The sequence below is a fragment of the Littorina saxatilis genome, linkage group LG4, assembly GCF_037325665.1.
Source record: "Littorina saxatilis isolate snail1 linkage group LG4, US_GU_Lsax_2.0, whole genome shotgun sequence".
Taxonomy (NCBI): Eukaryota; Metazoa; Mollusca; class Gastropoda; order Littorinimorpha; family Littorinidae; genus Littorina; species Littorina saxatilis.
Genome location: NC_090248.1, coordinates 43,792,805 through 43,820,733, shown reverse-complemented (window position 1 = coordinate 43,820,733; position 27,929 = coordinate 43,792,805). Strand labels below are relative to the sequence as shown.

Below are 27,929 nucleotides of genomic sequence, written 5' to 3'. Positions count from 1 at the left end.
CATTCTTCATTTCTTGTGTAAAATCCATGAAAAAGTTCTTTCGAAAAAGGCGGCCGTCGTTATTTGGCTAGTGTCACACTACTATTTCCGGAGAAAGTGATGAGTGCGCTGATTGGCTGCACCGCTGCACCGGAGCCAAAAAATAGAAACGTGTCCTATTCCTTGCTCCGCACCGCACACACAACTTTCTCCACTCCTGCAACGGAAGTAGCGTCATCTCTCCGCCTGGTGCAGCCTACTCCACCCTTGCTCCGCTTGCTCCACCTGTGTGTGAGCCCCGCTTAACACAAGAACACACAGGCTGTGAGCAAACTACGTATAAGTGCCCATGACTTAGTCTTTTGCTAACACAAGAACACACAGGCTGTGAGCAAACTACGTATAAGTGCCCATGACTTAGAAATCGAAAAGGGCAGATACACGGGAACACCAAGGGAGGAAAGACTATGCAGAAACTGTGGAGTGGTGGAGGATGAACTTCACTTCCTTGATTCGTGTACAATGTATGCTCATCTCAGGCAACAGTTATTATCGAATACTTCCACCGGCAGTGATGAAATAAGAGTCAGTTCTCTGTTTACTGACAGCGACATCCAAAGGCAATTGGCAAAATATGTGTACGATTGTTTTCAACTACGCAGGTGCAATGCGTCTTCCGACTGTCCTCAATAACTTATGCTCATCTTCAAGTCCTCTTTGTTCACCCTGTTCCACTTGGTTTTGTATTACATGTATGTTATGTTATATTGCTGTTTTCCTGTACTTATATATCTTGTATGTGTCAATAGGCTCTGTGCTTTAATGACAATAAATTCTGATTCTGTACCCCCAACCTTTTGAAGACTGGGCTGAGAGGAACCGAAAGTGGGTGCCACCCAAACGGGAGAGAGCAAACCGCGGGTTCTGATTCGTTGAAATCACAACCCATCTCAGTTTCAAGCAATCGAACAATGCGGGTGGCAACTTCCTCGTGCGTCTCAGTCCTGGTTTTCTTAGATTTACGGATGTCTTAATTAAAAAGGGGGTTGCACAGTACTGTACTCTGCTTTCAAGGCTCGACACTAATCTCCTTTGCAAGCAGTTTTGCTTTGTTTGAATGTACATGTATACATTATGTATATTTTAAAGTTATGAGAATGCATGTTGCAGCAAAGTTTCAAATCATAACAGGAATACCACTGGGAAGTTTAGTCAAGACTAATGTGAATTATGTGCAGTAATTTATTGTTTTTGCAATCATTTCAATCTGCAGCCATTACACCTTCCTTGTGGCATTCGGCATCTTAACTTGGCATTTATCCTGCAGACTTTGTGAAGGATTTTTTTTTTTTACCAATGCTTTTGTGAACTAAATTTTACAATCAAATATGTATTCTACTAGAACTATAAAAGGACAGAGTTTGATGCAACTCAGATTTGAGAATGAAGTTGGCATGTGTGCAGAACGTTTGAAAGTTTAATCCCTAGCAAAAGATGACGTGACCACTGCCAGAAAAATCAACACAAACAATAACATGCCAACAACCAACCATTCACATCCAAATGGCAAGATATAAGTAATTCAAACAAAGTTTTATTGAACACTGATCGATGTAAAAATGTGAACACAGACACTAAAAATGAACTTTTGAAAGGTACATCTATGGTCTATGCTAAATGATATATAAAATGATGATAAAAGCAATGAATGATGACATGACGACCCGACGAGGTAATTTGACGATAAATACACACAAGCACAACAGCCTACTTAGTTGTCAAGACGACCCATTGTGACCTGCCTTTTCAACAATTATCTTAGATCACTGCCTACTAGCAGTGCATTTTTGGAAATGACGCTATAATTAATTCAGCAAATGCTTCCCAAGGTTCTACACCTGAAAAGAACCCAATGTATAATTATAGATCAACAATTACTATATGGCACCCTTTTCCCAAAGAAAAGTCTGGACAGCATCAGGGTCAACAATGTTTGGCCATTTTAAAAAGTAGTGTTCAGGCAGGCTTGGAAACTAGGATAATGCTGTGCTCCATTGGAATAACGTGCATGGAAGCTCTGTTACTGAAGACATCTGTACAAACTATCCTTAAAAAGTCATGAGACATCCACACAGAGACCATGTTTATTAGTTGCCAATTAAAGTCTTCATCAAGCGAAAAGTTAGCACAAACAACCTCCCGCCCTCTTTGTTCATAAACGGTGGCCCCAGACAGACAAACTAGCATGTGACATGAACAAGAAATCCATGAGAAAGAAACACCATGAAATGAAGATGAAAACGACTGCAGTCAACGAGGCTATGAGGTCCTCTTTGGATGGACATCAGTCGAGTTGAGATGCCAAATTTCTTGTCTGTCACACAGCTGTCAAGGGCCAACCAGTTGGTGTGTTCTTCATACTACAGAAAAGTCAGAAGTGTCTCTACTGCACATTTACTCGTCGTCATCATCGTCTTCGTCGTCATCTTCTTCATCATCCTCTTCCTCATCATCATCTTCTGCGGCGGCGGCAGCCTCTTCTGCTGCTTTTTGTGCTGCTGCGGCTGCTGCCTTGCCTTCATTCTGAAAATGACACATAGTGGTCAATACACAGAAATGGACACTTCAGAGCTAAATTAAAGCCTGCGCTCATCAGTTTATGTCACATCCGCTCTATCAACTTCCAAACGCAGCAGAATAAGAGGTCAGTACCATGGAATCCTCCCTTCAAGACAAAGTCTAGCAGAATAAGAGGTCAGTACCATGGAATCGTCCCTTCTAGACAAAGTTTAACACAACCTTTGCATCAAGACCTCCAATCATTTTTAGAAAAGCAATACCGAAAAGGGAGGAAATCCTACAATGCCTAGTCACACAAAAACTTCAAATGTGATAACTATGGGCATGCAACGTAGTACAATATATGACCTTACTGGGAGAATGCAAGTTTCCAGTACAAAGGACTTTCTTACATACTGCTTGACTAAAATGTTTACAAACATTGACTATACTCTATACAAGAAACACTTAAGGGTAAAAGGAGAAACAGAATCCCTTAGTCGCTGGGGAGCATCGGGTAAATTCTTCCCCCTAACCCGCGGGGTGTGTGAATTACTGTACAGCACAGCAGGCAAGCAAGGGAAACAACAATCACATGCTTTCTCAGATATCTCGCGCAGCAGACAAATGAGCGCACAGAAATTTACAAAGGAAGAATTTTTGTGTGCTCAGCACGCCCCTCAATCCCAGGGTGTTGAGAAAGAGAGAATGGCACAAGAGCCATCAAACTAATACAAGTATTGACTGTTTGGGCACACTTACCTTCCTGTACTCTGTCATTGCCACTTCGTAGTTCTTGCCAGCTTCAACACTGCGCTTCTCGTAGGGCTTCTTCTGCTCCGCGCTCAACCCACGCCATTCCTCTCCAGCTGCACGCAGATAACACAAGCACACTGAAGTTAAAAATAGCAGCCACATTGGAAGCACCCGTTTCTTCAAATTCACTGAGACAATTTTGTGAGTGTCAATCTTTGATGTGCCGGGATTGCACTTCTGCTCACAAACTTTTATCACATAAATACAAGGTAAGGCCAGAAATTGAAAATTGTTCCTGCCCACAAATAAATGTGTGTGTGTGTGGCAAATTTGGATAAGTTGGCTCGAGTTACAAAGATAATGTGTCTGGGCTGTTTCAGCCAGTGAGTTGCCCGTCCGGAGTATTTTTTTCCCACTTATGCAACTTTATAAATATATATAATATACTTTCTTTCTTTATTTGGTGTTTAACGTCGTTTTCAACCACGAAGGTTATATCGCGACGGGGAAAGGGGGGGGAGGAGATGGGATAGAGCCACTTGTCAGACCTGTTTACCCCCATAAGTGTTTTGGAGTAATGCTCAGCCCCAAAAATAGTAATCCTGGCACAAAAATAGTAATCATCCAGCATTCGTCGCCAATTACAACGCACATGACAACTGTGTCTGCGAAACGCAATCATGCACATAAATTATATCCATCATTCACACATCAGACAGTTTTTGTAGTCATCATAATTTCAAAGAAGATCACATCAAAAGCACATGCATCACTGATTCTTTTTCTTTTGCTCTTTCTTTCTTTATTTGGTGTTTAACGTCATTTTCAACCATTCAAGGTTATATCGCGACGGCTTCTTTTGCTCGTAGTAGGCCTTTTTCAGTGTGTCAAGCGCTTCTCTACTGTACTTGCGCTTGCCGAATGAGTGAGGGCGAGACTTCACCACTAGAATAAGGCTCTCCAGCATCTCATCAGACAGACATGATCTCTGGTCAGTCCTGTGCTTTTTCACCCCATTTTGCCATTGAAAAAAACAATGCCAAACATGTGAATAGACTAAAAAACAAGAAGGGCAAAGCCCATACGACTCACATGCTTTACACATTTTTCCTACCAAAATACATGTGACCTTGACCCAAGGTCAAGGTCATCCAAGGTCATGCAACACAAAGCTGTTAATTCAAGACATAGGAAGTACAATGGTGCTTATTGGCTCTTTCTACCATGAGATATGGTCACTTTTAGTGGTTCACTACCTTATTTTGGTCACATTTCATAAGGGTCAAAGTGACCTTGACCTTGATCATATGTGACCAAATGTGTCTCATGATGAAAGCATAACATGTGCCCCACATAATTTTTAAGTTTGAAACAGTTATCTTCCATAGTTCAGGGTCAAGGTCACTTCAAACTATGTATACAATCCAACTTTGAAGAGCTCCTGTGACCTTGACCTTGAAGCAAGGTAAACCAAACTGGTATCAAAAGATGGGGCTTACTTTGCCCTATATATCATACATAGGTGAGGTATTCAATCTCAAAAACTTCAGAGAAAATGGGAAAAATAGGTGTTTTTTAGGCAACATTTATGGCCCCTGCGACCTTGACCTTGAAGCAAGGTCAAGATGCTATGTATGTTTTTTGGGGCCTTGTCATCATACACCATCTTGCCAAATTTGGTACTGATAGACTGAATAGTGTCCAAGAAATATCCAACGTTAAAGTTTTCCGGACGGACGGACGACTTGGGTGAGTACATAGACTCACTTTTGCTTCGCATGTGAGTCAAAAATGTAAAATTTTTTTTATTTATGAAAATCGTAGTCTTGACACGGATAGCGGAATGGCGTATTTTTTCCCAGAAAATCGTAATAAATTACGCCAAAATCCTAAGGGTAAACAGGTCTGACTTGTTAATTGTTCACAAAAGCACTTATAAAAAAATTGCTCCAGGGGCTTGCAACGTAGTACAATATATTACCTTACTGGGAGAATGCAAGTTTCCAGTACATACTGCTTGACTAAAATCTTTACAAACATTAACTATATTCTATACAACACTTAACAAGGGTAAAAGTAGAAACAGAATCCGTTAGTCGCCTCTTACGACATCCTGGGGAGCATCGGGTAAATTCTTCCCCCTAACCCCTGGGGGGTAATAAATATACTAGGATCATCATTAATAAACATATTCCATACTCATCACAAATCTTTTGAGGAGATTGTTTTTAAATATTTGCCTATATATATATATATTTTAATAATGTATTTTTACATTCAAGCATACTTTGTGTCAGACTCACCTCGACCAAGGACAGACTCACCTAGCCTCAGGATTTCTTTGTGGTCAACTCCCCTGTTCTTCATCTTTTCACGAAAGTCTCCAAGGAAGATGAAATAGGCTGTCATTGGCCGTTTGGGCTTGTTGGGGTCAACCTTTTTACCCTTGTAAAGAGCCATCTGAAATGGAACAGCAAAATAATGAAGCAGGCCCTTGCAATAAGTGTCAGCCTTAACAGGAATACAGAATTTAAGAACTCGCAGGTGTGACAGGACAATGGATGATTGTGGAAGTGATTTAAAAAAAAAACTAAATCAAATCAAATCAGTTCTGAGCAAAAAACCAAAAACTATAAGGTGTGACATGACAATAAATTGTGATAATGTAAATTTTTTTTTTTAAATTTTCTAAAACCAACGTCATACATGGTTATAACAATTTTTTTGAAAGGTGTGACAAAGACAATCAATGATTGTGCTAATTTATGATCTTAAAAAACAAACATTTAAAAACAACAAACCAACCTCTTTGTCATATCTGGCCTTGTCCTTTGCTGCCAATTCGTCAAAGGGCTTCTTTGTAGTGCCGTTCATCTCCCTCCATTTTGCTGAGCACTCCTTTGTGAACTCAGCTATCTGCAAAAGCACAAGATCACTACTTAGCACACAGAGACGGGAAACTCAAATCATACATCAAAAGTTGAGATGGGGGCCAACTTACTGTTCACCAACGATAGCTCAGTGCATCTTAAACAATAAAGCATGGGAACTCTGATGTTTAAAATAGTCTAAAACTGAAAGAAAAGAACAAAATAAGACATTCTGCATCTGAATCTCAAAATGGTCTCATCACAAAAAAAATTGAAGGTAAAAAGTCAGACAGAATTCTTATGTACAAATCAAGCACCCAACATGAAAAAGAAATAGTTACCTTAGAGATAGACCTGCCCTGCTTGTTAGCCTGCTCACGGCAATGTGCAAGGTAATAGAAGTAGGCAGATGTTGAGCGCTTTGGCTTGTTGGCATCCTTGACTTTCTTCCGAGGAGATGCACCCTTAGGACGACCTAAACAACCAGAGAAAAAAAAATATAAAAACCGCTACCTCTCATAAATGCCAATCACAAAAATCCCCATTAAAATTGATCTATAACAAGAAGGGCAAAGCCCATACGACTCACATGCTTTACACATTTTCCTACCAAAATACATGTGACCTTGACCCAAGGTCAAGGTCATGCAACACAAAGCTGTTAATTCAAGACATAGGAAGTACAATGGTGCTTATTGGCTCTTTCTACCATGAGATATGGTCACTTTTAGTGGTTCACTACCTTATTTTGGTCACATTTCATAAGGGTCAAAGTGACCTTGACCTTGATCATGTGACCAAATGTGTCTCATGATGAAAGCATAACATGTGCCCCACATAATTTTTAAGTTTGAAACAGTTATCTTCCATAGTTCAGGGTCAAGGTCACTTCAAAATATGTATACAATCCAACTTTGAAGAGCTCCTGTGACCTTGACCTTGAAGCAAGGTAAACCAAACTGGTATCAAAAGATGGGGCTTACTTTGCCCTATATATCATATATAGGTGAGGTATTCAATCTCAAAAACTTCAGAGAAAATGTGAAAAATGTGAAAAATAGCTGTTTTTTAGGCAACATTTATGGCCCCTGCGACCTTGACCTTGAAGCAAGGTCAAGATGCTATGTATGTTTTTTTGGGCCTTGTCATCATACACCATCTTGCCAAATTTGGTACTGATAGACTGAATAGTGTCCAAGAAATATCCAACGTTAAAGTTTTCCGGACGGACGGACGTCCGGACGGACGTCCGGACGGACGGACGACTCGGGTGAGTACATAGACTCACTTTTGCTTCGCATGTGAGTCAAAAATGGTTAATATAATTTTATAAATGATTGTTTTCTTGTCTTTGGGAGGGGGAGAAGACCTAAACAACCAGAGAAAAAATATATATAAAAACCGCTACCTCTCATCAATGCCAATCACAAAAATCCCCATTAAAATTGATCATATAGAAATGGTTAATATAAATGATTGTTTTCTTGTCTTTGGGAGGGCCCCGGGGGTGGGTGGGGGGTGGTGGTGGTGGTAAACATTAAGCAAGACCCACTACAAGACATCAACACTATTGAAACATTCCCAATTCAAGGCAGAGTTCATCGTCCAACATTTTCCTAACAATGCCACCAGTAAAAGAAAATGATTCTGACATCGCACCCCCACCCCCCATTTGTAGGCAGAAAATTTGGCCGAAACATTCTGCATTCATCAAAAAATGTTTTACAAATACTATGACCAATGCAAATACAATGCATCAAAGTCAAACTAAATGCAGTCTATTCAAAGCTTCCGTAAAAACGAACCATCCTTTTCAACTTGGACCAAAAAGCAAAACTCCACCGTGCAGAAAGGAACGCTATGTCAAGAGACGACTGACCTAATTATTTATGCAAAACGCTGAAAAAAGCCGTTCAAAGTACGTTTTTATTGCTCAACCCCTCAACAGGTTGAAAACAACAACGTTCGCGTACTGTCAATAACTACGCGCAGCAAACCATGTTGATATCAAGTCGACGGAGACACGATATATAGGAAACCATCATGCAAAAACCATGCATCCGAACAAAGACCCATTTTCTGCAAAAATCACCCGTCACCCCCCTTCCCGGGCTTTTTCCAAGGTCAAACAATCCCTTGTCCACAGAATCTATCCTTTCAAAATGGTAAAATAGGTCTTGATTAGTAAAAAACAGAAAATTTGTTCAACCCCTTCTTCGCCACCATGTAAATTTTTTCGCTCTTTGCTTCATGTGTCGCTCTCAAATGACCGCACAACTACGAGCTCTGCAGAGCCCCCCGCATAATGTCTTCGGCAACAAACCCCATCTTTCTCGATTTCGAGGCCGAAAGACCGTGATCACATTCGCAAAATGTGCCAGAACCATTCTGCATTCGATTGTAAACTATCAAAGAATGTTTTACGAATGTTTAATCTAAATAAATTTTTCTACTACTGTTTATCACTGAACTTCTATCGCTATGCTTTGCCACTACTATTCCTCTACACAGTACAGAACGCTGTGCTTCGAAACAAGATGGCTATGAGCGAGCGAGGAGACGGAGCCCGGTCGGTGAAAGCGTCTCCACCAAACCACGGAAAAATAAAAATCGCCTGTGAAAATTTCTGTAAGACCACTTGGAAGCAACATGCAAAATATAAAGTCATGCCATGATCGTTCTCAAATGTTATCGAAGGCCGGTTTTCAATACTTACCCATTGTAGCTGTATAGAGCGGAGTAGAGCAACAGAGAGAAGTAGTAGCAGCGCGCACTATGACCGCCAAGAAGACGCACTGTGAATAAACACTTCACGTGGGCTAGTGTAGAGAGAGACCCGTATGAGAAAGAACGCGCCAAAGCAAGTATGCAGTGTAAGGGAGGCAACCAACTCTATTTTCGACCAATCAGCGATTCTTTCCCTTGTACATAGCGTTGTGCTTAGCATAACAAAACTGTGTTATTTCGCACTTTGTATAGTCTGACTCCAAAATATTATTAAACCTGGACACACAATTACTTCATTTTGGTGTATAACAGTTAGTTTGAAGAAAATTAAAGCCCTGACAAAGCAATTTCCTTTGTGTTGTTGGTTTTCACTTGCCTCGCTCTCATTGGCTGTAATTTGAAAAGGCAAAGATGACCGATTAACCACAGAGATTCATGCCAGAGCTATTTTTATCGTAGACAGATGCAGCTCTGTGCCTAACATTTTAATGCCTCCTGTTGTGACAGTTCGAGCGTGCTTTGGAAAAAGAATGTTTGAATCTTCTGTTTTGACTAGGAACAGACGTTGTTGCATATATATACTGTGCATATCCAAGACTAAAAGTAATTTCATACGATCAATACGTTTTCTCTTTGCGGCATTCAAACAATTTCGGGCTGACCCACTTCAGTAGCCCCTTCCAAAACAATTACCCCCCTTTGTCCCAAAACCGGCTCCCTGCAATATTACAACACCCTTCGTAAACAGACTCCTTTCTGCTTGATTTCATTCAGGCCAACCAACAATACACTTCCTTTTACTCCTTGCCTCCGGGGTTTGGCGCGAAACAGGCTGTCCACTTTCGAGTAACTCTCAAGTTGTCCACGATAATTATGCTTACAGACACGAACAGAGACACTTTAGCCGGGAAAATAAAAATTGAATGCCACGCATAAAAAAGAACAAGCCGCGTAAGGCGAAATTACTACATTTAGTCAAGCTGTCGAACTCACGGGATAAAACTGAACGCACTGTCTTTTTTCACCAAGACAGTACAGCTTCGTCAATCCCCGCGTGAAGAAAATCGCTCACCTCCCACGTGCAAAACGTAGTGATATTGACACGCCAGATTAGCGCGGTAGCGTATTGTGCTAAGCAGGAAAGCGCGCTTTTCTGTATTCTTGTTAACTTTCTGAGCTTGTTTTGAGTACAACCTATCATATCTATATGTTTTTGGAATCAGGAAATGATAAAGAATAAGATGAAATCATTTTTGGATCGATTTCTTAAATTTTAATCGTAAGATTAATTGATCTATTTTCGTTAATTGTTATCACATTTTAAGAGACAGTAAACATGACATATGCATGTATATATATATTTTTAGATTCAGAATGTGATGAAGAATACGATGCAATCAATTTTAAATCTGTTTGCAAAAAATCGATTTTAATGAAAACTTTAATGAGCAAACTCATTAATTAAATTTTAAGCCTCCAAGCTGAAATGCAATACCAAAGTCCGGGCTTCGTCGAAGATTACTTGACCAAAATTTCAACCAATTTGGTTGAAACATGAGAGCGTGACAGTGCCGCCTCAACTTTCACGAAAAGCCGGATATGACGTCATCAAAGACATTTATCAAAAAAATGAAAAACACATCTGGAGATACCATACTCAGGATCTCTCATGTCAAGTTTCATGAAGATCGGTCCAGTAGTTTTCTCTGAATCGCTCTACACACACACACACACACACACACATACACCACACCCTCGTCTCGATTCCCCCCTCTACGTTAAAACATTTAGTCAAAACTTGACTCAAATGTAAAAAGGATTCACTCTTCCTCTCGCCGCAAATACAGACAGTTCAAACACTGAAGCAGACAGACGCGAAGGACATTGGTGCGAATTAGAGTAAACTTGAAATAAACTGCAATGCTAAACTGCCAACAGTATTTCAGTCACTGTTACTGTATATATTCTAGCTCGCGCTGTAAGGTATTCCGATTCCGTTGAACAGAATACAGGATCGATTTCTTCGCCCCAACATTATTACAGACGCTGTGTGTGTGTGTGTTTGTGTGTGTGTGCTGTGTGTGTCTGTGTTTGTGTGTGTGTTTTAGGTGCACAACTGTTTGGCGGTAACACCATTATTTAACACTTGCTTACTGTGTGTATGTGTGTAGGGGTAGGGGGCAGAACTTTGGGGGAACTATTAAGTTCAATTTGACAAACTCTCTTACTGTGTGTGAGTGTGTGTAACTCCAGTATGTAACGCTTTCTTACTGTATGTGTATTGGGGGGTGGGGGGTCAGAACTTTGGGGGAACAATTAAGTATACACTGTTTCACAAACTCTCTTATTGTGGCTGATGGGGTCTATGTCAAGAGTGGGATTCCCTGTAGGGGGATTCAGGCGGGAGTTCCTGTAAGCGTTTCGCCGATCTCGCTGAAAGTCACGTGATGCATAGCGACATCGGTAGAATACGATTTGATGTGTTTTTTTAAAAATCTTTTTGTGTATTTCTTAACAAATTTGAGTATGGTTTGCAATTTTGATTTAAGAAAAGTTTAAATCGATAACTAAATGAAAGAAAACGCAGCTAAAATAAATTACTCGTAATTTTAACGACATACTGCATGCGAATTCAAGAATTCTAACAGATTTTCCTGTGGAACCGCCATTGTAGAAGGGGAAGTATAATGCTAAGGTAACTCAAATTGGTTTACAGCAGTCACGCGCTTAATTGGCACGAGATCGAGCGGTATCCGACTTCCCTACAGAAACTCCCACTTGTGGGATTTCCTGTATACAGGGAATCCCCCTACAGGAAGTCCACCTCCAGGGAATCCCTTTCTTTTGGTCGACATAGACCCCATCAACCTTACTGTGTGTGTGTGTTGTAAAGACCTTTAAACACTGAATCAAAATGGATTTCCCTTCTTTAATCCATGTGATGTCAGAGGCCAACTAAAGCTCATATCTAGGCAGCTATCAAAGACTCAAAAAGTGCACGTTTGTGCACATTTAATTGTTAAAAATAGCAGATATTCTTACTAAAACGGATCAACAGGTTTTATTTCTATTTTTGACATAAATATGAAATTTGACACAGATCTCGAGAGTAATTTTTAATCTTGACTGCTAGAACGACCTCGTATAACATGACTGTCCCAATCTGTCTATAATGCTGTATTTGGACAAAAGTAACATATAATTGGGATTTTGTGCCAACCTCAAATGCAGGTAGGCCATTAGCTCTAATATGACTAAAGCAAACACCAAAAGTGAGAAGAATTTAACACACGTGTCATTGAAATTGTTTATTTTCTTTCTATATATATCTCGTCTCTTTATCCACAGAGCCAAATGTACAGTTGCATGGGTGGGACTGAAAAATGTCAGGAATCCTGAAGAATTTTGAGGGGGGTCTGGGGGCCCCCAGACGCTGACAGATTTGTATAATTAACAACCAAAAATGCGACACCACAGACATTACGAATCCGGATTTCCGGAATATACCAGAAGAATCCCACCCATGCAGTTGACAAGAAATCCAGTACACCATGCATGATTAGTAAACAGTAGTTTACAACAGAAGAAAACAAAACAATACCAAACAATGTTATCTGCTGCACTACTTTTAAATATGTATTAAAGGAAAACAACAAGAAACAACAGGAACCAACAATAAATAAAGGGGGGGGGGGGGGGGGGGGAGGAGAGAAGGATGAAGGTGACGTGACCTGCGTTAGATAGGTAGGGGGGGGGGGGGGGGGAGGGTAGATAGAATGTGTGAATGAGTTTTAAATCTAGAATTAGTCATTGCCTACAATTCAGCAAACCAGACATACAAATTCTGGTTTTTTTCTCTGTGCATCCCCGATTTGCATTCTGATAATCATCGGTCCACGCTATCGCTTAAGTCATGAGACCCGAAGGGAAGGAACTCATTTTGACCCGAGTTCAGGATGCACTGATTTGATCATAATCCTGAGTCGACGTTTTGCACGACTGTTTTAATTAGCTATTGAGGGCGACTTTACCGTTTGCATGAAACACAAAATTGTGATTGAGGTTTGGTACAAAACAAACACTGTTCTGAAAACAGGTTTCCCTGAAGAAGCCCATATGATATTACAGCACAATTATATTTACACTATACTTCTGACGCCCGTTTCGTGCAGGCAAGAATTGCTTGCGGCTAGCCTCTCACTATGCAAGACAGCGAGAATATATATGCAACGATTTGATGGCTAGCTACACAAGAATTAAACACCATTGGTTGATACGGAAAATGTCAGTATGTCAGTATACAGCCATGAACAGCCAATTTGAATGCATGTTGTAGCTGTGCAGCCGCCATTTTTTCTCATGTAGTGAGCACCTCCAAGGCATGCTCGCTTACTCACACAAAATCCTAGCATTCCTCGCAGTGAGAACTGCCCAAGAAACACTACTTCCTCGCAACACACGTCAAATCTTGCGTGTGAGAAACGGGGGACTAATTAATGTCACTAAAAGCAAAAATTTCTTTTTGTGTGTGTGCTTTTTACAGATTTGCAGCATATTGAGACTTTTTCACTGAAACCTTTTGATGGTAATGTTTAAACAATTATATTATCGCCTAATTTGTTAAATGGTGAAGTAATGATTGTGCGGTCATCCATATGAGCGTTTCCCCTCTATGTAAAGGGAGACAATCTGCATCTCTCATTGCAGGATTGCCCTTTCTGGGACCCCCCACTACAAGCCAATCTGAACGGCTGTTATGTACAAATAATTTCAAAGACACAGAGAAAAAACACCAAAGGCTATTGAGAAAGTGCATGTAAGCAACCCTTGGTTTGTTTTATTTTCACCAGCACTGACAAATGAAAACAGAATCAAAACTTTAAAATAAAAAAAAATAAAAAAACCTGGAAAGGAAAAAAAAACAAAAAACGTCAACAACCACAGGATACAGGAATGTGAATAAATACTCCTGAATTTGACTAACAAGTTAACAATGCAACAACAAAATCAACAACAGCATCAACTTAATTTAAAATTTAAAACCATGCTCATAAACGGCCGTAATTTTAGTTTCAACACCCTCCGAGTACTTCGTCCCCCTTGCTTTAAATGCAGATCAGCAGAGCTAAAGCAACCTAGGATTGAAAACGCGGTCTAACAAAAATGCTTCATAGAACCTGTGTTCATGAAACTACATGTATATCAAGACATAAAAAAAAGCGATCATGGATTTTTCACATCATGGATTTTGAGCACTGCTCAAACTAACAAGAAGAGCAAAGCCCATACGACTCACATGCTTTACACATTTTTCCTACCAAAATACATGTGACCTTGACCCAAGGTCAAGGTCATCCAAGGTCATGCAACACAAAGCTGTTAATTCAAGACATAGGAAGTACAATGGTGCTTATTGGCTCTTTCTACCATGAGATATGGTCACTTTTAGTGGTTCACTACCTTATTTTGGTCACATTTCATAAGGGTCAAAGTGACCTTGACCTTGATCATATGTGACCAAATGTGTCTCATGATGAAAGCATAACATGAGCCCCACATAATTTTTAAGTTTGAAACAGTTATCTTCCATAGTTCAGGGTCAAGGTCACTTCAAAATATGTATACAATCCAACTTTGAAGAGCTCCTGTGACCTTGACCTTGAAGCAAGGTAAACCAAACTGGTATCAAAAGATGGGGCTTACTTTGCCCTATATATCATATATAGGTGAGGTATTGAATCTCAAAAACTTCAGAGAAAATGTGAAAAATGTGAAAAATAGCTGTTTTTTAGGCAACATTTATGGCCCCTGCGACCTTGACCTTGAAGCAAGGTCAAGATGCTATGTATGTTTTTTGGGGCCTTGTCATCATACACCATCTTGCCAAATTTGGTACTGATAGACTGAATAGTGTCCAAGAAATATCCAACGTTAAAGTTTTTCGGACGGACGGACGACTCGGGTGAGTACATAGACTCACTTTTGCTTCGCATGTGAGTCAAAAATCATAATTTTACTTGCATCATGCCCACAGGAAAATGATTAAACAAGGACTACTGGCAAAACAACAGACAAGAATAAGCACACACCTTGCCCCCTCCCCCAAAGAACACAAAATCCCCCCCATACCATCAGTTAGTGAATGAAGAAACGTGAGCATCTGTGACCAACGTGTATTGAAACTGTTGGCAATAAACCTGATATGTGGCAAAAGAAAGGCATTCAATAGAAAAGTAGACATGATGCCTCATTCTCAAAAGGCAAATGCATCAGTAACAGCTTCTACAAAAGAACTAGCAAAAACTAGCAAAAGTGGAGTCAAAAACATGCAAATTAGATGTTTTTGTGTGTGTGGTAATGCGTCTTTTCTTAGATCCTTCAAAAGTGGCTGACATTTTTGTTTTAAATTACAGATTTATATGAGGAGGATTGTGGTGATGGTTGAGACAAATTCATATATAAAAGACAACATCATGATGATGAGAATTTACAAGAAACCAGCTTTAGCATCGCATCAAGTAATGATCAAAGAAAAGATCAAACAAGGCAATGGTATTTAGCAAATACATTCACAATGGCTATCAAGCAAATACTATAGATTTAAAGTACCCCATCTCCCTTTCTCTAGAGGCAAAAAGTGCATAGGACTGACATCCAGACAAAGGGAACTTATAATGCATTTGAGAGAAGACTGCATGCTGAGGAAACATTTACTAGCATTTTTTTTCTTTCTTTCATTGCGGAAGAAAATGAATAACAGACTGGAGAACCTAGCTCCTTTAACAATCTTTCTTTATTTGGTGTTTAACGTCGTTTTCAACCACGAAGGTTATATCGCGACGGGGAAAGGGGGGAGATGGGATAGAGCCACTTGTCAATTGTTTCTTGTTCACAAAAGCACTAATCAAAAATTTGCTCCAGGGGCTTGCAACGTAGTACAATGTATTACCTTACTGGGAGAATGCAAGTTTCCAGTACAAAGGACTTAAACATTTCTTACATACTGCTTGACTAAAATCTTTACAAAAATTGACTATATTCTATACAAGAAACACTTAACAAGGGTAAAAGGAGAAACAGAATCCGTTAGTCGCCTCTTACGACATGCTGGGGAGCATCGGGTAAATTCTTCCCCTAACCCGCGGGGGGTTCCTTTAACAATGCAAAACAACAAAACCAAAACCCAACAAGTCGCGTAAGGCGAAATTACTACATTTAGTCAAGCTGTGGAACTCACAGAATGAAACTGAACGTAGTCCGCCGCTAGTGCAAAAGGCAGTGAAAGTGACGAGCCTGTTTGGCGCGGTAGCGATTGCGCTGTGCTTCATAGCACGCTTTACTGTACCTCTCTTCGTTTTAACTTTCTGAGCGTGTTTTTAATCCGAACATATCATATCTATATGTTTTTGGAATCAGGAACCGACAAGGAATAAGATGAAATAGTTTTTAAAACGATTTCGGAAATTTAATTTTGATCATAATTTTTAAATTTTTAATTTTCAGAGCTTGTTTTTAATCCAAATATAACATATGTATATGTTTTTGGAATCAGAAAATGACGAAGAATAAGATGAAATTGCTTTTGGATCGTTTAATAAAAAAATAATTTTAATTACAAGTTTCCGATTTTTAATGACCAAACTCACTCATTAGTTTTTAAGCCACCAAGCTGAAATGCAATACCAAACCCCGGGCTTCGTCGAAGATTGCTTTGCCAAAATTTCAATCAATTTGATTGAAAAATGAGGGTGTGACAGTGCCGCCTCAACTTTTACAAAAAGCCGGATATGATGTCATCAAAATTATTTATCAAAACAATGAAAAAAACGTCCGGGGATATCATACCCAGGATCGGAACTCTCATGTCAAATTTCATAAAGATCGGCCCAGTAGTTTAGTCTGAATCGCTCTACACACACAGACAGACAGACAGACAGACAGACACACACACATACACCACCACCCTCGTCTCGATTCCCCCCTCTATGTTAAAACATTTAGTCAAAACTTGACTAAATGTAAAAAGAAACAGTAACTCACAACATACCCAATCTGTTTTTAACGATAATTAAAAGTTGAACTCACAGGGTGAGATCATTAACCAACGCATCTATCACAGATAACATTTTAAGTAAAAAGTTGTCGACAACTTCATCAACAAAGCTCATACACTGTTATTCCCTTAGTTCTCCTGTCACCACTTTTTCACATGTAATGCTATCTGTGATTTCTTCTTTCTTCGTCACTTGAAAAGAACAATATACAATTTTATCCCTTTTTCAGCAGTTGTGTTCACTACCTTATTCCTAGCCTACATGCTTTTTGAAATGACTTTTTGTGACCATTTGAGTATGGTAACATGACAAATCAACTTTGTTTTTGGAAAATATGAAAGATGAAGTTAACTGTAAGAAGTGTTACTGCATTGGATTGGTTACAAAAATTGAACACAGGCAATGAATAATATCAAATGCAAATTTGTCAAAAACAATTCCATGCTTAATCATTATATTCAGATAACAACATAACAAACAGACAAAATCTCAAAACATGGAAAGATTTCCCACACAACTTCAGTCTGCAAGCAAGGAAATAAAACAAATCTAGACACACAAGTTACACTTGCTTTCTCTACAATCCCAGAAATGTACAGACGTGAATTCTTGACGCCTTTCACTGTGTATTGTGGACGAATTGAACTTTGAGAGAGGAAACAGAATCAGAATTTGGATCACATTTAAAACAGGCTTTTGAGCACCCTCGCAAGACAGCAATTGTTCAAAGGGAGTGTACAGTTGCTATGTTCATTATTTGGGTTTCGTCATTCTTTTCGGCCCTCTCCCTGCGGGTCCCTTTGGCTTGGCGAACGCTTGTTTGGCGACATTGACCTTGGGGTGAACTTCGTCATAGATGAATTCCGCTGTCAATTCTTTGGGGTCGTCTATCTCCAACTGAAAAAAATTATATTCGCACTTAAAACAAGTTCTAAGAACATGGATAGCGAAGAGGGTTTTTGAGACATTCTACTCACACTGCCCCCAGCCTGCCCTACCTTAACACTTTCTACCCCACCTATGTTGACCAAGTTTTTTTTAGCCGAGACCAGCTGTGCTGCAGCAGGTCACTCAGAATTATAGTAACTGTGTAGTAACTGTGTATCAACACGCTGGAATGCAGGCATTACATGGACGTTACAGAAAGCGACTGAAGCTAACAGTCTGAGCGGATATATCCGTACATGGTCAGATAGAGCCATATGAGTGGTTACGGATATATCCGTGCCTGGGAGACAATGAGTTAAGTTTATCCTTGTACTGTTTACAGTTATGCCATAAAAACTTTACCTGTTTCAAAATACAAGTTAACAAATATAAGGAGTACAGAATTCAAGAAACAAAAATGAAAAGAGCATTTGTAGCATCTGAAAGGCATCACTTTTGGTTCTTCTCAAAAGGCACTAACAAAAACACTTAACTAGCTTTATGTTATCTACTCTTGCTCTATGGAATCTCATGTGTGTGTACGTGCGTGCATGGATGGGTGGGTACGTGTTTGCGTGTGTTTGCTTGTGCCTGTGTTTGCATGGTCTTCTTCTATTTCTGCATTAGTGTACTGCAACTCCAACTCATTTTTGCACAAATAGGCTTTTACAAATTTACAGGTATGGCTGTTTTGCCCTGCCATTTAGGCAGCACTCATATTCCATTTCTCAGGGGATTGGAAATCTGGGTATCTTTCATATTATACTAGAGTGAGCTTAGGAGAGCTACTCGAGCCGTTACCTCTTCTTCTTCTTCGTTCACGAGCTGAAACTCACGTGTGCACTTGCGTTTTGCACGAGCAAAATTTGTACGCGAATGACCACTTTTTCCCTGCCATATAGGCAGCCATATGTCGAGTTCGGGGGAGAGCAGTTACCTTTTTTGCCAGAGGAATTTCTAAGTGTCTTTCAATGTAATCGACGAGCGGAGACTTGCAGCTGGAGTAAAGCATTCTCTCTTTGATGGAGCACTTGTAACCAGGCATGGAGTAGATAAATACTGCAAGACAAAACACATGGTGGATAAGCAATGAACATTAAAGGCATAGAAAGCTGATGACTATTCACGCTAATTGCTTTACCCACAGCTGGAGACATGCTAAATTAGGTTCCCTGCAAGATATTGTGGTCTAGGACCCCTTAAATGTTGAGGTATTTGAATTTTTATTTTGATCTAGATCGTCCTATTTATAGATTTGCCAACAGAGGTAACGTTGACGCAAGGGAAATAACTCCGCGTCTTTGTTGACATCCTCACTTTTTCAGAGGCTAGAACAAGCTGTAATGCATGTATATGGTCCGCGCATTGCGACATATCGTCATTATATGGCCTTATGATGCATTTGACATCGATTGTGGGCAAACTACACATCGTAAACACGGGAGCGAGTTAGTAAGCCTTTAAGGAATTTTTTTTTGGTTCATACAGTGGAACCCCCCTTTTAAGACCCCCTCCCTTTAAAGACCCTGCTTTCTCAGATTTCCTGTTCATAACCTCTGCAATCTTATCCCCATTTTAAGACTGCCTCCTTTTAAAGACCTGATTTTCTCAGATTTTTGGAGGTCTTAAAAGGGGGGTTCCACTGTATTTGGTATTGTCCTTGTGGATAGCTTGCAGCAACAGAATTGCACTATCCAATTACAGCAGACTTCCGCTAACTCGCGGTCCACTAAATCGCGAATTCGGCTATATCGCGGAGACCTCTTGGACCCCCCAAAAAACAGGACCGACCTTTGTGTGTGCAAAATTAGTCACGTAAAGGCCAAAAAATAGTACAGATCATGAAAAAATGTTCTATCATAACCACGCTATCTCTCTCTGGGTCCGATGGCCTTTCATCATGCAGTAAATTGTCATTTCATCATTTCAGTCTCTCTCTTTCTCTCCCTCAATTTCTCCAAATAGTGTTCTACGTGTGTGTGTGTTTTCAGGTTGTGTACATTACGGGTTGATCGAGACCTGCGAACAAAAGAAAAACAAACCATTCATGCGCACGTGCCCCACTCAGTCAAGAACTTTCATGCCACGATCGGTATCGTCAAATTGGCCACGTGCCTATAGAGGTTAAGTGTCTGACCAGTCAGTATGGCCAGTCAAGGCGTGCAGTTGAACACTCGAGTCCAGCTAATTGCGATCTCTGCTAGACGGTCCGGGTGGCCACAGGCGCCAATCAAGTGCTTAAACTGCGCTTCAGTCTTCTGCAATCTAGTCAGGCATGCAATTTAACACTCGAGTCCCGCTAATCGCGATCTCAGCTAGACGCCCCGGATTTTCTACAGGCGCCATGAAGTGCTTCAGCTTCTTGCGTTATAGCAGGTGGCAGAAAAAGCAAACAATTAAAGAAGAAATCTACATGCTTTCTGCCAAAGACAAAACGCGTGTCAACTCAGACTTTCTTTCTTTATTTGGTGTTTAACGTCGTTTTCAACCACGAAGGTTATATCGCGACGGGGAAAGGGGGGAGATGGGATAGAGCCACTTGTCAATTGTTTCTTGTTCACAAAAGCACTAATCGTCAACTCAGACTCACACAAAGCAAAACAAAACAAAAAAAATAAGCTTATCCATGTAACTGACACATCTAAAAACGTAAACGTCAACCAATGATTTTGATCCACCAATCATTCTGATCTAACAAATAGTATGTTTCCCCTCTCCGTTGTCTGATTAACTAGTAAGTTTGTGACGACGTATGAGTCGGAGAAAAAAGAAAAGAAATCGTCATCTGCTGATAAAAGAAAACGTGTCATCGCAGTTAATCTTTTGAGAACTTAGTTGCCAACAGAAGCGTCACACTTGCGAGAAACGCAGTAACACATACACATGAACATTGTAGCACAACCACATGCCAGGCATGCGTGCGCACGCGCACACACACACACACGCACGCACATACACACATGCACGCACACACACACACATGCACTCACACGGCAAACGCACACACGCCAACGTGACGCTCACAGGCTTTTTGTGACCAACAAGGGAAATAACCGTGTTTTTCTCTGACTCAGAAGAGAACGCGGTTTCTTCCCTTTGGACCCCAAACTGCATCGCGAATTGGATATATCGCGATCAAAAATCTTTGGACCCCAAAGACCGCGAGTTAGTGGAAGTCTGCTGTATTTGTAATTTTCCTGCATGCGTGTTTTCTTGTTTTCCAAGGCTTGAGATTCTTCCTGTGACCTTGCGATCTTTATCGTGCACCTGGGTGCACACGGGGGTGTTTGGACACCGAGGAGAGTCTGCACAAATTGTCTCTGGGAAATAAATCCCTTGCCAAACGTGGGGGTCAAACACACACCGATAGCGACAACTGGTTTTGAAGCCAGCGCTGCTACTGAGTGAGTTATCTCCCCGCCACTAAGAATAACGGCATACAACCACGTGTGACAAGTGTAATGCTCCCTTTTTGCTTACTTGTCTTGTTTTTGTTGTTGTTGTGTTTCTATTTATTTATTTTTAGAAACAAGAGAAGAAGAAACAACCAAATTAGAAAAACTCCATCATCTTGGTTTCACATCATAAACTCACATGAACACAAAACTTACGCACAAACACACATCCATTCATAAACCCTATATGAATACAGTATTTCTCTGTACCGGTATATCACTCACCTGGGCTTTCTGTGTAATCTCCTTCGTGTGTGTGCTGATACCAGAAGAGATGATACCTGGCAGCGTCTGTGGGTACCTGGGACATGATGTCGCCCACTTCTACATTGGCCATTTTGGCCAGGTTCACCAGCTCTCCCTGCAGGTCTAAAGACTGCAACAGTCATGTTCATTGTCTTAAATATCAAGGCGAATAGAGCGAATGCTTCATGGGAAAGCACTTGAAACATATTTTTACACCAGTTTGCCTTCTTAACATCGTTGTCCTGGAATTTTGGCTTAGCTCGATTCTTGGCGGTTTTGATGTTTTTGTGCTTTAGACTAAGTATATCAGAGGAGGGGACACAATGCTACCTTGGATACTGTCCGCTGATGTGTGTGTGTGTGTGTGTGTGTGTGTGTGTGTGCTTCCCGTCCGACCTACCAAAAGCCTCCCTTGCATGCCCCTATAAAAAGCCAGAGCAGTTGTCACAATGTTCAATCTGACTGCAAACCTTGAACCTGTCACTTCTCTCGAAAGCCAGCCATGATGAAAGAATCTTTCGGTGTCTGAAGTTTGACTGATACATCGCTGAACAGCTCAGGCGTTTTATACGGCGTTTTAGGTAGGTCTCTCGCGTTCTTGCACATACACACATCCTCTCTCTCTCTCTCACTCTCTTTTCAATTTTCTGTTCAGATATGTAGACATGAGTGAAAGACTCACTAGCTGGAGATAAGTGCACTGCTTGTTCTGAAACTTGACCAACGCATCCTGAGCTTCTGCTGACAGGGGGAAGGCAACTCCCTGCATAGTCTGCGCCCTTGTGTCGATGTTGATGTGGGCGTTCACCTGCAAAAGTCAGTCAAACTTTCAATCACAACAGTGAAACTTTCAATCACAAGCTGATGCAGTGATATCTGAAATAAAAGGACACTCTCGAAAACACACTAAAAGTGTTCCAACACTGCAGGTGGCAGTTCACAACAGGTGTATTTTGGTCATGGCACACTTTTTTTTTTGGGGGGGGGGGGGGGGGAGGGGCTGTGTGCGTGTGTGTGTGTGTGTGTGTGTGTGTGTGTGTGTGTGTGTGTGTGTGTGTGTGTGTGTGTGTGTGATACACAAAAGAATAACAGGGCTGAGGTGCACGAAGCAAAACTGGGTCCCAATGGATGGGAACCAGTTGAGGAGTTGATTGGTTGAAATTACAACAAATCTCAATTTCAACCTATCCAACGCCACGGCTGTGTATCACCCAGTTGGGTGGGACCCAGTTTCGCTTCGTGCGCCTCCGCCCAGGTATTCTTGATTGGGGGGTGTCCTTTTATTATAAGGGCCTTACATTACAGGTATCACTGTCATAAATCTTACTAGATGAGGAACGAAAAGAAGTGTGGCCGTCACCAACTCCCTTGCAGACCAAACTATACGGCAGTCGACAGGAGTTGGAGAAAACGACAACATTTATCACCAGTGCTGGACTGATTGTGTAACCTCTGCGAACGCCAAGAAGAAAGAAGAAGAAGAAGACTGTCATAAATTTGTCAATTGAACTCAGGACACAGGAGGAAAACTCACATACATAGATGTGTTTTCAGTGATATGAAACTTAAGTCTTGTGCATACATTGTATTTACAAATTCTCTCCGCTCTGAGGCCTGAGCATGCAACTGAAGTATGCTTAAGTACTTCCCTTTTAAGTCTCAGGTGCTTCTTAAAAGGGTACGGCACAGCACAAGGTTTTAGTTGCCTGAAAAGGTGATTGCAGTTTTACAACATCCTGTTCAAATTTAATCTAATGGACAGCTTGCTACTTCCTCTTTCTAATTGTAACAATATATAAAACCATGTTTAACATTTTTCGTTTTGGTAGAGATACAGGATGGAACATCACTTATCAACATCCACCCAAGCACAAAAATGGCAAATGCACACACATACTGTGTATTAAAAATCAGACCACACAGAAATAGCCACAAACACATAAAAGGGAGAAACACAAGCAACAGGAAGACATAAACTCACACATAAGCACATGAAATTGAAGACATAAACTCACAAACACACACATGCTAGCACGCTCGCAAACACACACAAACACACATGCACGCACACACACACATGCACACACACACGCACAAACACACACAGGCATAACTCCTACCTCATTGTGCTTGATAATCTGCAGTTCTTCTTCAGCCATGGTGAGGGGTGCAGGTGCACTCCTGGCTTCCATGTGTTTCAGGTAACCATGGTAGCTGCAATCCTCCTGGGAGAGGAACCAGACAGACATTGTCAAGTGAGTTGTGAAGATATGTCTGCAGTGAACAAATGCTGATAATAATGAAAGAAATTGGAAACACTGCAGTTATTCCGAACGTGCTTCAGGTAACGTTAACTGCTAATAGCCTTGTGTCAGTTCAGTTACTCAACAACACAGAGCTTTAGCCTGATATCAATTGGGTGAAGTTGAATCTGCTAAGTCAACCTCACAAAGCTCACTGCACAAAGCTTGCAGCACTGAAATGTTAGTAATAAAAGACTATGCAATGTCTTTTGCTCAATCAAGGAATGCCTTTACACTTGCCATGGATGATTGAACAATTAGTAAAATCAAGATATAGACAAATTACTTGATCAACTGTTGTCATTACTACAGTGGAACCCCCTTTTAAGACCCCCTAATTTAAGACTTCCTCATAGACATACTTACTTTAACCGAACCAAACATTTCCTCCTTGATTTGTCCACCACCAAACTCGGTCTTTAATGTTGCCCTTGTGGCAGCGTACAACATTTTGTCTCGCACCTGGGTAAGAAATAAAAGTGTGTTAGTATTGTTCAGGCATGGGAATTGAAAAAAGTCAAAAAAGGCTGAAAATGTTTAAGTTATAGCAAAGTCGACGATGCGAAGCGCCTACCCTTACTAGGGGGGTCCGGGGGCATGCCCCCCTGGCATTTTGTTTTCTCCGAAGAACCCAAATGGTGCAATTTGGTGTCATCTGAGCTCCAAGTTTGCCATTAAATTCAATTTTTAGAAGCATTTTTGCCTCCCCCATTTATTTTTTCGGCAGACACTTTTGCTTTTTCGGCGGAACAAAAAAACATTTCGGCGGAAATTTGGCTATCGGCGGACAATTCCCATGCCTGATTGTTACTATATAATCTTTTCACAGGAAAAACAGCACGTATATTCAACACAGTTAAAATATTCACTGTACATCAACAGACTAAAACAATAAATGTGTAAGTGTAACATGATCAATCTGATTAAGAACAGCCAGTGTAAACCTGAATAGATCTTGCTTTGGACTGCAGAGTCCAGATGATGCGAGTCGTGTGCAACCCACACTATTTTTAAAGAAGGATTCTACATGTACAAAGTTTGGATCCTGAACAACCAACAAGGATATTTTTCAGATTCTTTTGCAAGATATGGGTCACACAAAATCTGCACCATCTGATTAGGGATAAACACTCCTTCATTAATTTTAAATACTGGGTAATACATGACCCACATCATCCGGTCTGTGTAGTTACATCACAGTTTATTCATTTGTTTACAAATTCTCAAGTAAAAACTCTAACAGTTTCAGATATATATATATATATTACAGTTAACATTGTTAACAATGACAGACAATTTTGCGATTGTCTGTGTCGTCCACAACAGGGAAGTTTCTTAGTCAACACAGAATCAAAATTACTACTAGAACAACAACTGAAAACAATGCATTTGTACACTCTCACAATGGAGAACACACACAGCATAGAAGGCAAATATTATTATTCACCTGTGCAAAATCTGGGGACCAGAAGATAAAGAGCCACTCGTAACCCATGCTGTTCTTGCTGTCATAGCGAAACAAAATGTAACATGGCTTCTTGTCTTCCAGGAGTCGAACAACCATTTTCTGATAATGTGTTCTGGGTTAAGGAAGTGAATTTTTGTTTGATTCAGGCAAAAAACAACAACAAACAAATCAGTATTGTTCTATTCAAGTCATTGTGCAGCATGTTAAAAAGCTCATTTCTTTGTCAGATTCTGAACTACAATTACAACATTAAAAATCTTTCTCCTGCAATGCATGTAACTCAGTAATGCTCATTCCACAGACTATGTATCCCTTTCAGGACAACAGGCCACATTATTTAAGCCGTAATTTGTAACACTACATCTTTTAACTGACAATACTCACATTATTAGTTCATATGTTTATTATAGGACACATACCATCTTGATGCTCAATTTTTTTTCATACCATCATCTTTGTCTTGAGCTTCAAAAAACCCAACCCACTCCAACGCGCCAGTAGTACACCCACGATTAGATCCTTTCAAAGAATTGCTATATAAACTATTCGAAGGCTTAAAATGTTGAAACTAAGGTAACATGGGCAAAAAATTAGGATAGCTAATAGGTAGTAGGTATGGCAAACAAAGTTTTCTTTTTGAACCAACACAACAGAACGGAAGTGACTGCAGATAATGCAAGTAACATCCCTTGTTAATGATTTTCCTGACTGTTCAGAAGTTTCTGTTTGGTCATACGTTTTGCTCAGTTGTGTTTTCTGTTGTTGCTATTGTTGACAGTTGAAAAAAGTTATAGGCCCGGCAGCATAAAATAGGGTTGGGCTACCTTCGCTACAAATTTTCCCCCACTCATATTGTCCTAATAATAAAAATTAAATACATCAACATAATAAATGATAAACATATAGCATCTAATCAGATCTATATTGACTTATGAATGATAAATTCAATTGATAGACTTGAACCAGACAAAGGATATCTTGCTCAAAGGTACCCTCTGGTTTGGCACTCTCTGTCAGATGTAATCGCTCTGAAAGAATACAATAAAATATATTTATATCGACACATTGTTTAACATTTTTACAAAGTTGTGAAAATATTCAAATCAAGTGCATATTTCTCCAGCAGACGATTTGGAACCAATGCCATAATCAACATTGTGTAAGAGAGGTACATGTAACCAACTAATAACAACTCATTTGGACACATTCGGTTCTGTTCCTTTGATTTAGTCAATGCCTGTCCGACTTTGAGCACATACTTACAGCTCATAAACCATTGATTAGATTTACAACTCTATTGAATTTTGGGTAATTAAAAGAAGATGCATTGATCTACAAACTTCAGTCAAAAGGATTTGCTTCCTTTGTGCTTTTTTCACTGACAACTGCTCTTAAGTATCTGGAAATAGATTTGAAAGAAGTACTAGTGTCTCAACAATTATTTTTTTTTACCTGTGACTGCACTCAAGTGACTGGAAATAGATCCATTTATTTAAACTAAGCATTGGGAAGGGAATGGGGTGGCTAGCTTCTACTACTATGCAGACAAGATGTTAAAATACATTCAGGGTGAGGAAAAAACTGTTGTCCTCAGTATTCAATATACCATCAAACTTCGGTTTTGATCCTGAGAATTGGAATTGTTATATCGCATGAGTAACATTGGGAATGATATGTGTAGATGAATTTGAGAGCCTTGTAGGTTTGCCTCTTGTTTCTGGTTTACACACACACACACACACACACACACACACACACACACACACACACACACACACACACACACACACACAAGTGACACACATGAGCAACACGCACACACACACACACACACACCGTGACACACACAGTGACACACACACACACCCACACACACAACAACACACAAAGACATCAATGCACGTGTGCACACACACCCACAGAAACACACACACAGTCTTGACAAAACATGACATCTGGGAACAATTATCAACACACCATTCTCAATGTCGATCTTCAGCAGTCTCCATGTCCCATCTTTTGCGGACCCGAAGAACTTCTCCAGGTCAGGGGAGGCTGAAACAGGTATTCACATGATAATGCAACACATCTCCAGGTAGGGAACAGAGAGGGCGAGAGGGAGGGGGGGGGAGAGAGAGAGAGAGAGAGAGAGAGAGAGAGAGAGAGAGAGAGAGAGAGAGAGAGAGAGAGAGAGAGAGAGAGAGAGAGAGAGAGAGAGCGTAACAACTGCTTCAGAAGTTAAACAAAATACTTGTGTAGCTGATGGACGCAAAGAGATATCCAAAATTAGTGCTAAAACCAATGTAACTGAAAGATCGTACGTATTATTCCGGTCTGATGCGACATTTTGACTCCTTAGCCGCTGAAGTTCGGTGACTGCGGAAAGAGGAAGTGTGAGTGTACGCCCTCGACCTGTGACGGCCTTCACTTGTATTCTGTCAATCCATTGGTGTACCTTGTTGAGATAATCCAATGAAAACGATGAAGACATAGGATTTCAAACCCATCAAAAATGATGGATTGAGCACTTTTATGACCATTTAAGGATTATTAAATTACAAACTTATATACTATGTAATTACCTA

General features: G+C 40.3%; 2 protein-coding genes across 3 annotated transcripts; both read right to left on the bottom strand.

Moving 5' to 3' along the window:
- Window positions 1-2,109: 2,109 nt before the first annotated feature.
- LOC138964825 (high mobility group-T protein-like) lies at window positions 2,110-9,020 on the bottom strand. 2 transcript variants are annotated; one of them, XM_070336863.1, is made up of 6 exons: window positions 8,881-9,020; window positions 6,506-6,639; window positions 6,100-6,210; window positions 5,598-5,754; window positions 3,301-3,407; window positions 2,110-2,562 (listed from the first exon to the last, which is right to left on the bottom strand). In XM_070336863.1, the coding sequence occupies exons 1-6, from the start codon at window positions 8,882-8,884 to the stop codon at window positions 2,434-2,436; spliced, it is 642 nt and encodes a 213-aa protein (XP_070192964.1). In that variant the 5' UTR covers window positions 8,885-9,020; the 3' UTR covers window positions 2,110-2,433. The 2 variants fall into 2 exon arrangements, with proteins under 2 accessions (XP_070192964.1, XP_070192965.1); XM_070336864.1 differs by having other exon boundaries at window positions 5,619-5,754.
- A 4,673-nt stretch (window positions 9,021-13,693) lies between these two features.
- On the bottom strand, window positions 13,694-27,772 carry LOC138964824 (twinfilin-1-like). The gene is made up of 10 exons (XM_070336862.1): window positions 27,666-27,772; window positions 27,322-27,399; window positions 26,322-26,372; window positions 25,324-25,451; window positions 24,243-24,338; window positions 23,694-23,798; window positions 22,256-22,381; window positions 21,553-21,703; window positions 18,810-18,931; window positions 13,694-17,842 (listed from the first exon to the last, which is right to left on the bottom strand). The coding sequence occupies exons 1-10, from the start codon at window positions 27,688-27,690 to the stop codon at window positions 17,699-17,701; spliced, it is 1,026 nt and encodes a 341-aa protein (XP_070192963.1). The 5' UTR covers window positions 27,691-27,772; the 3' UTR covers window positions 13,694-17,698.
- Window positions 27,773-27,929: the final 157 nt, after the last annotated feature.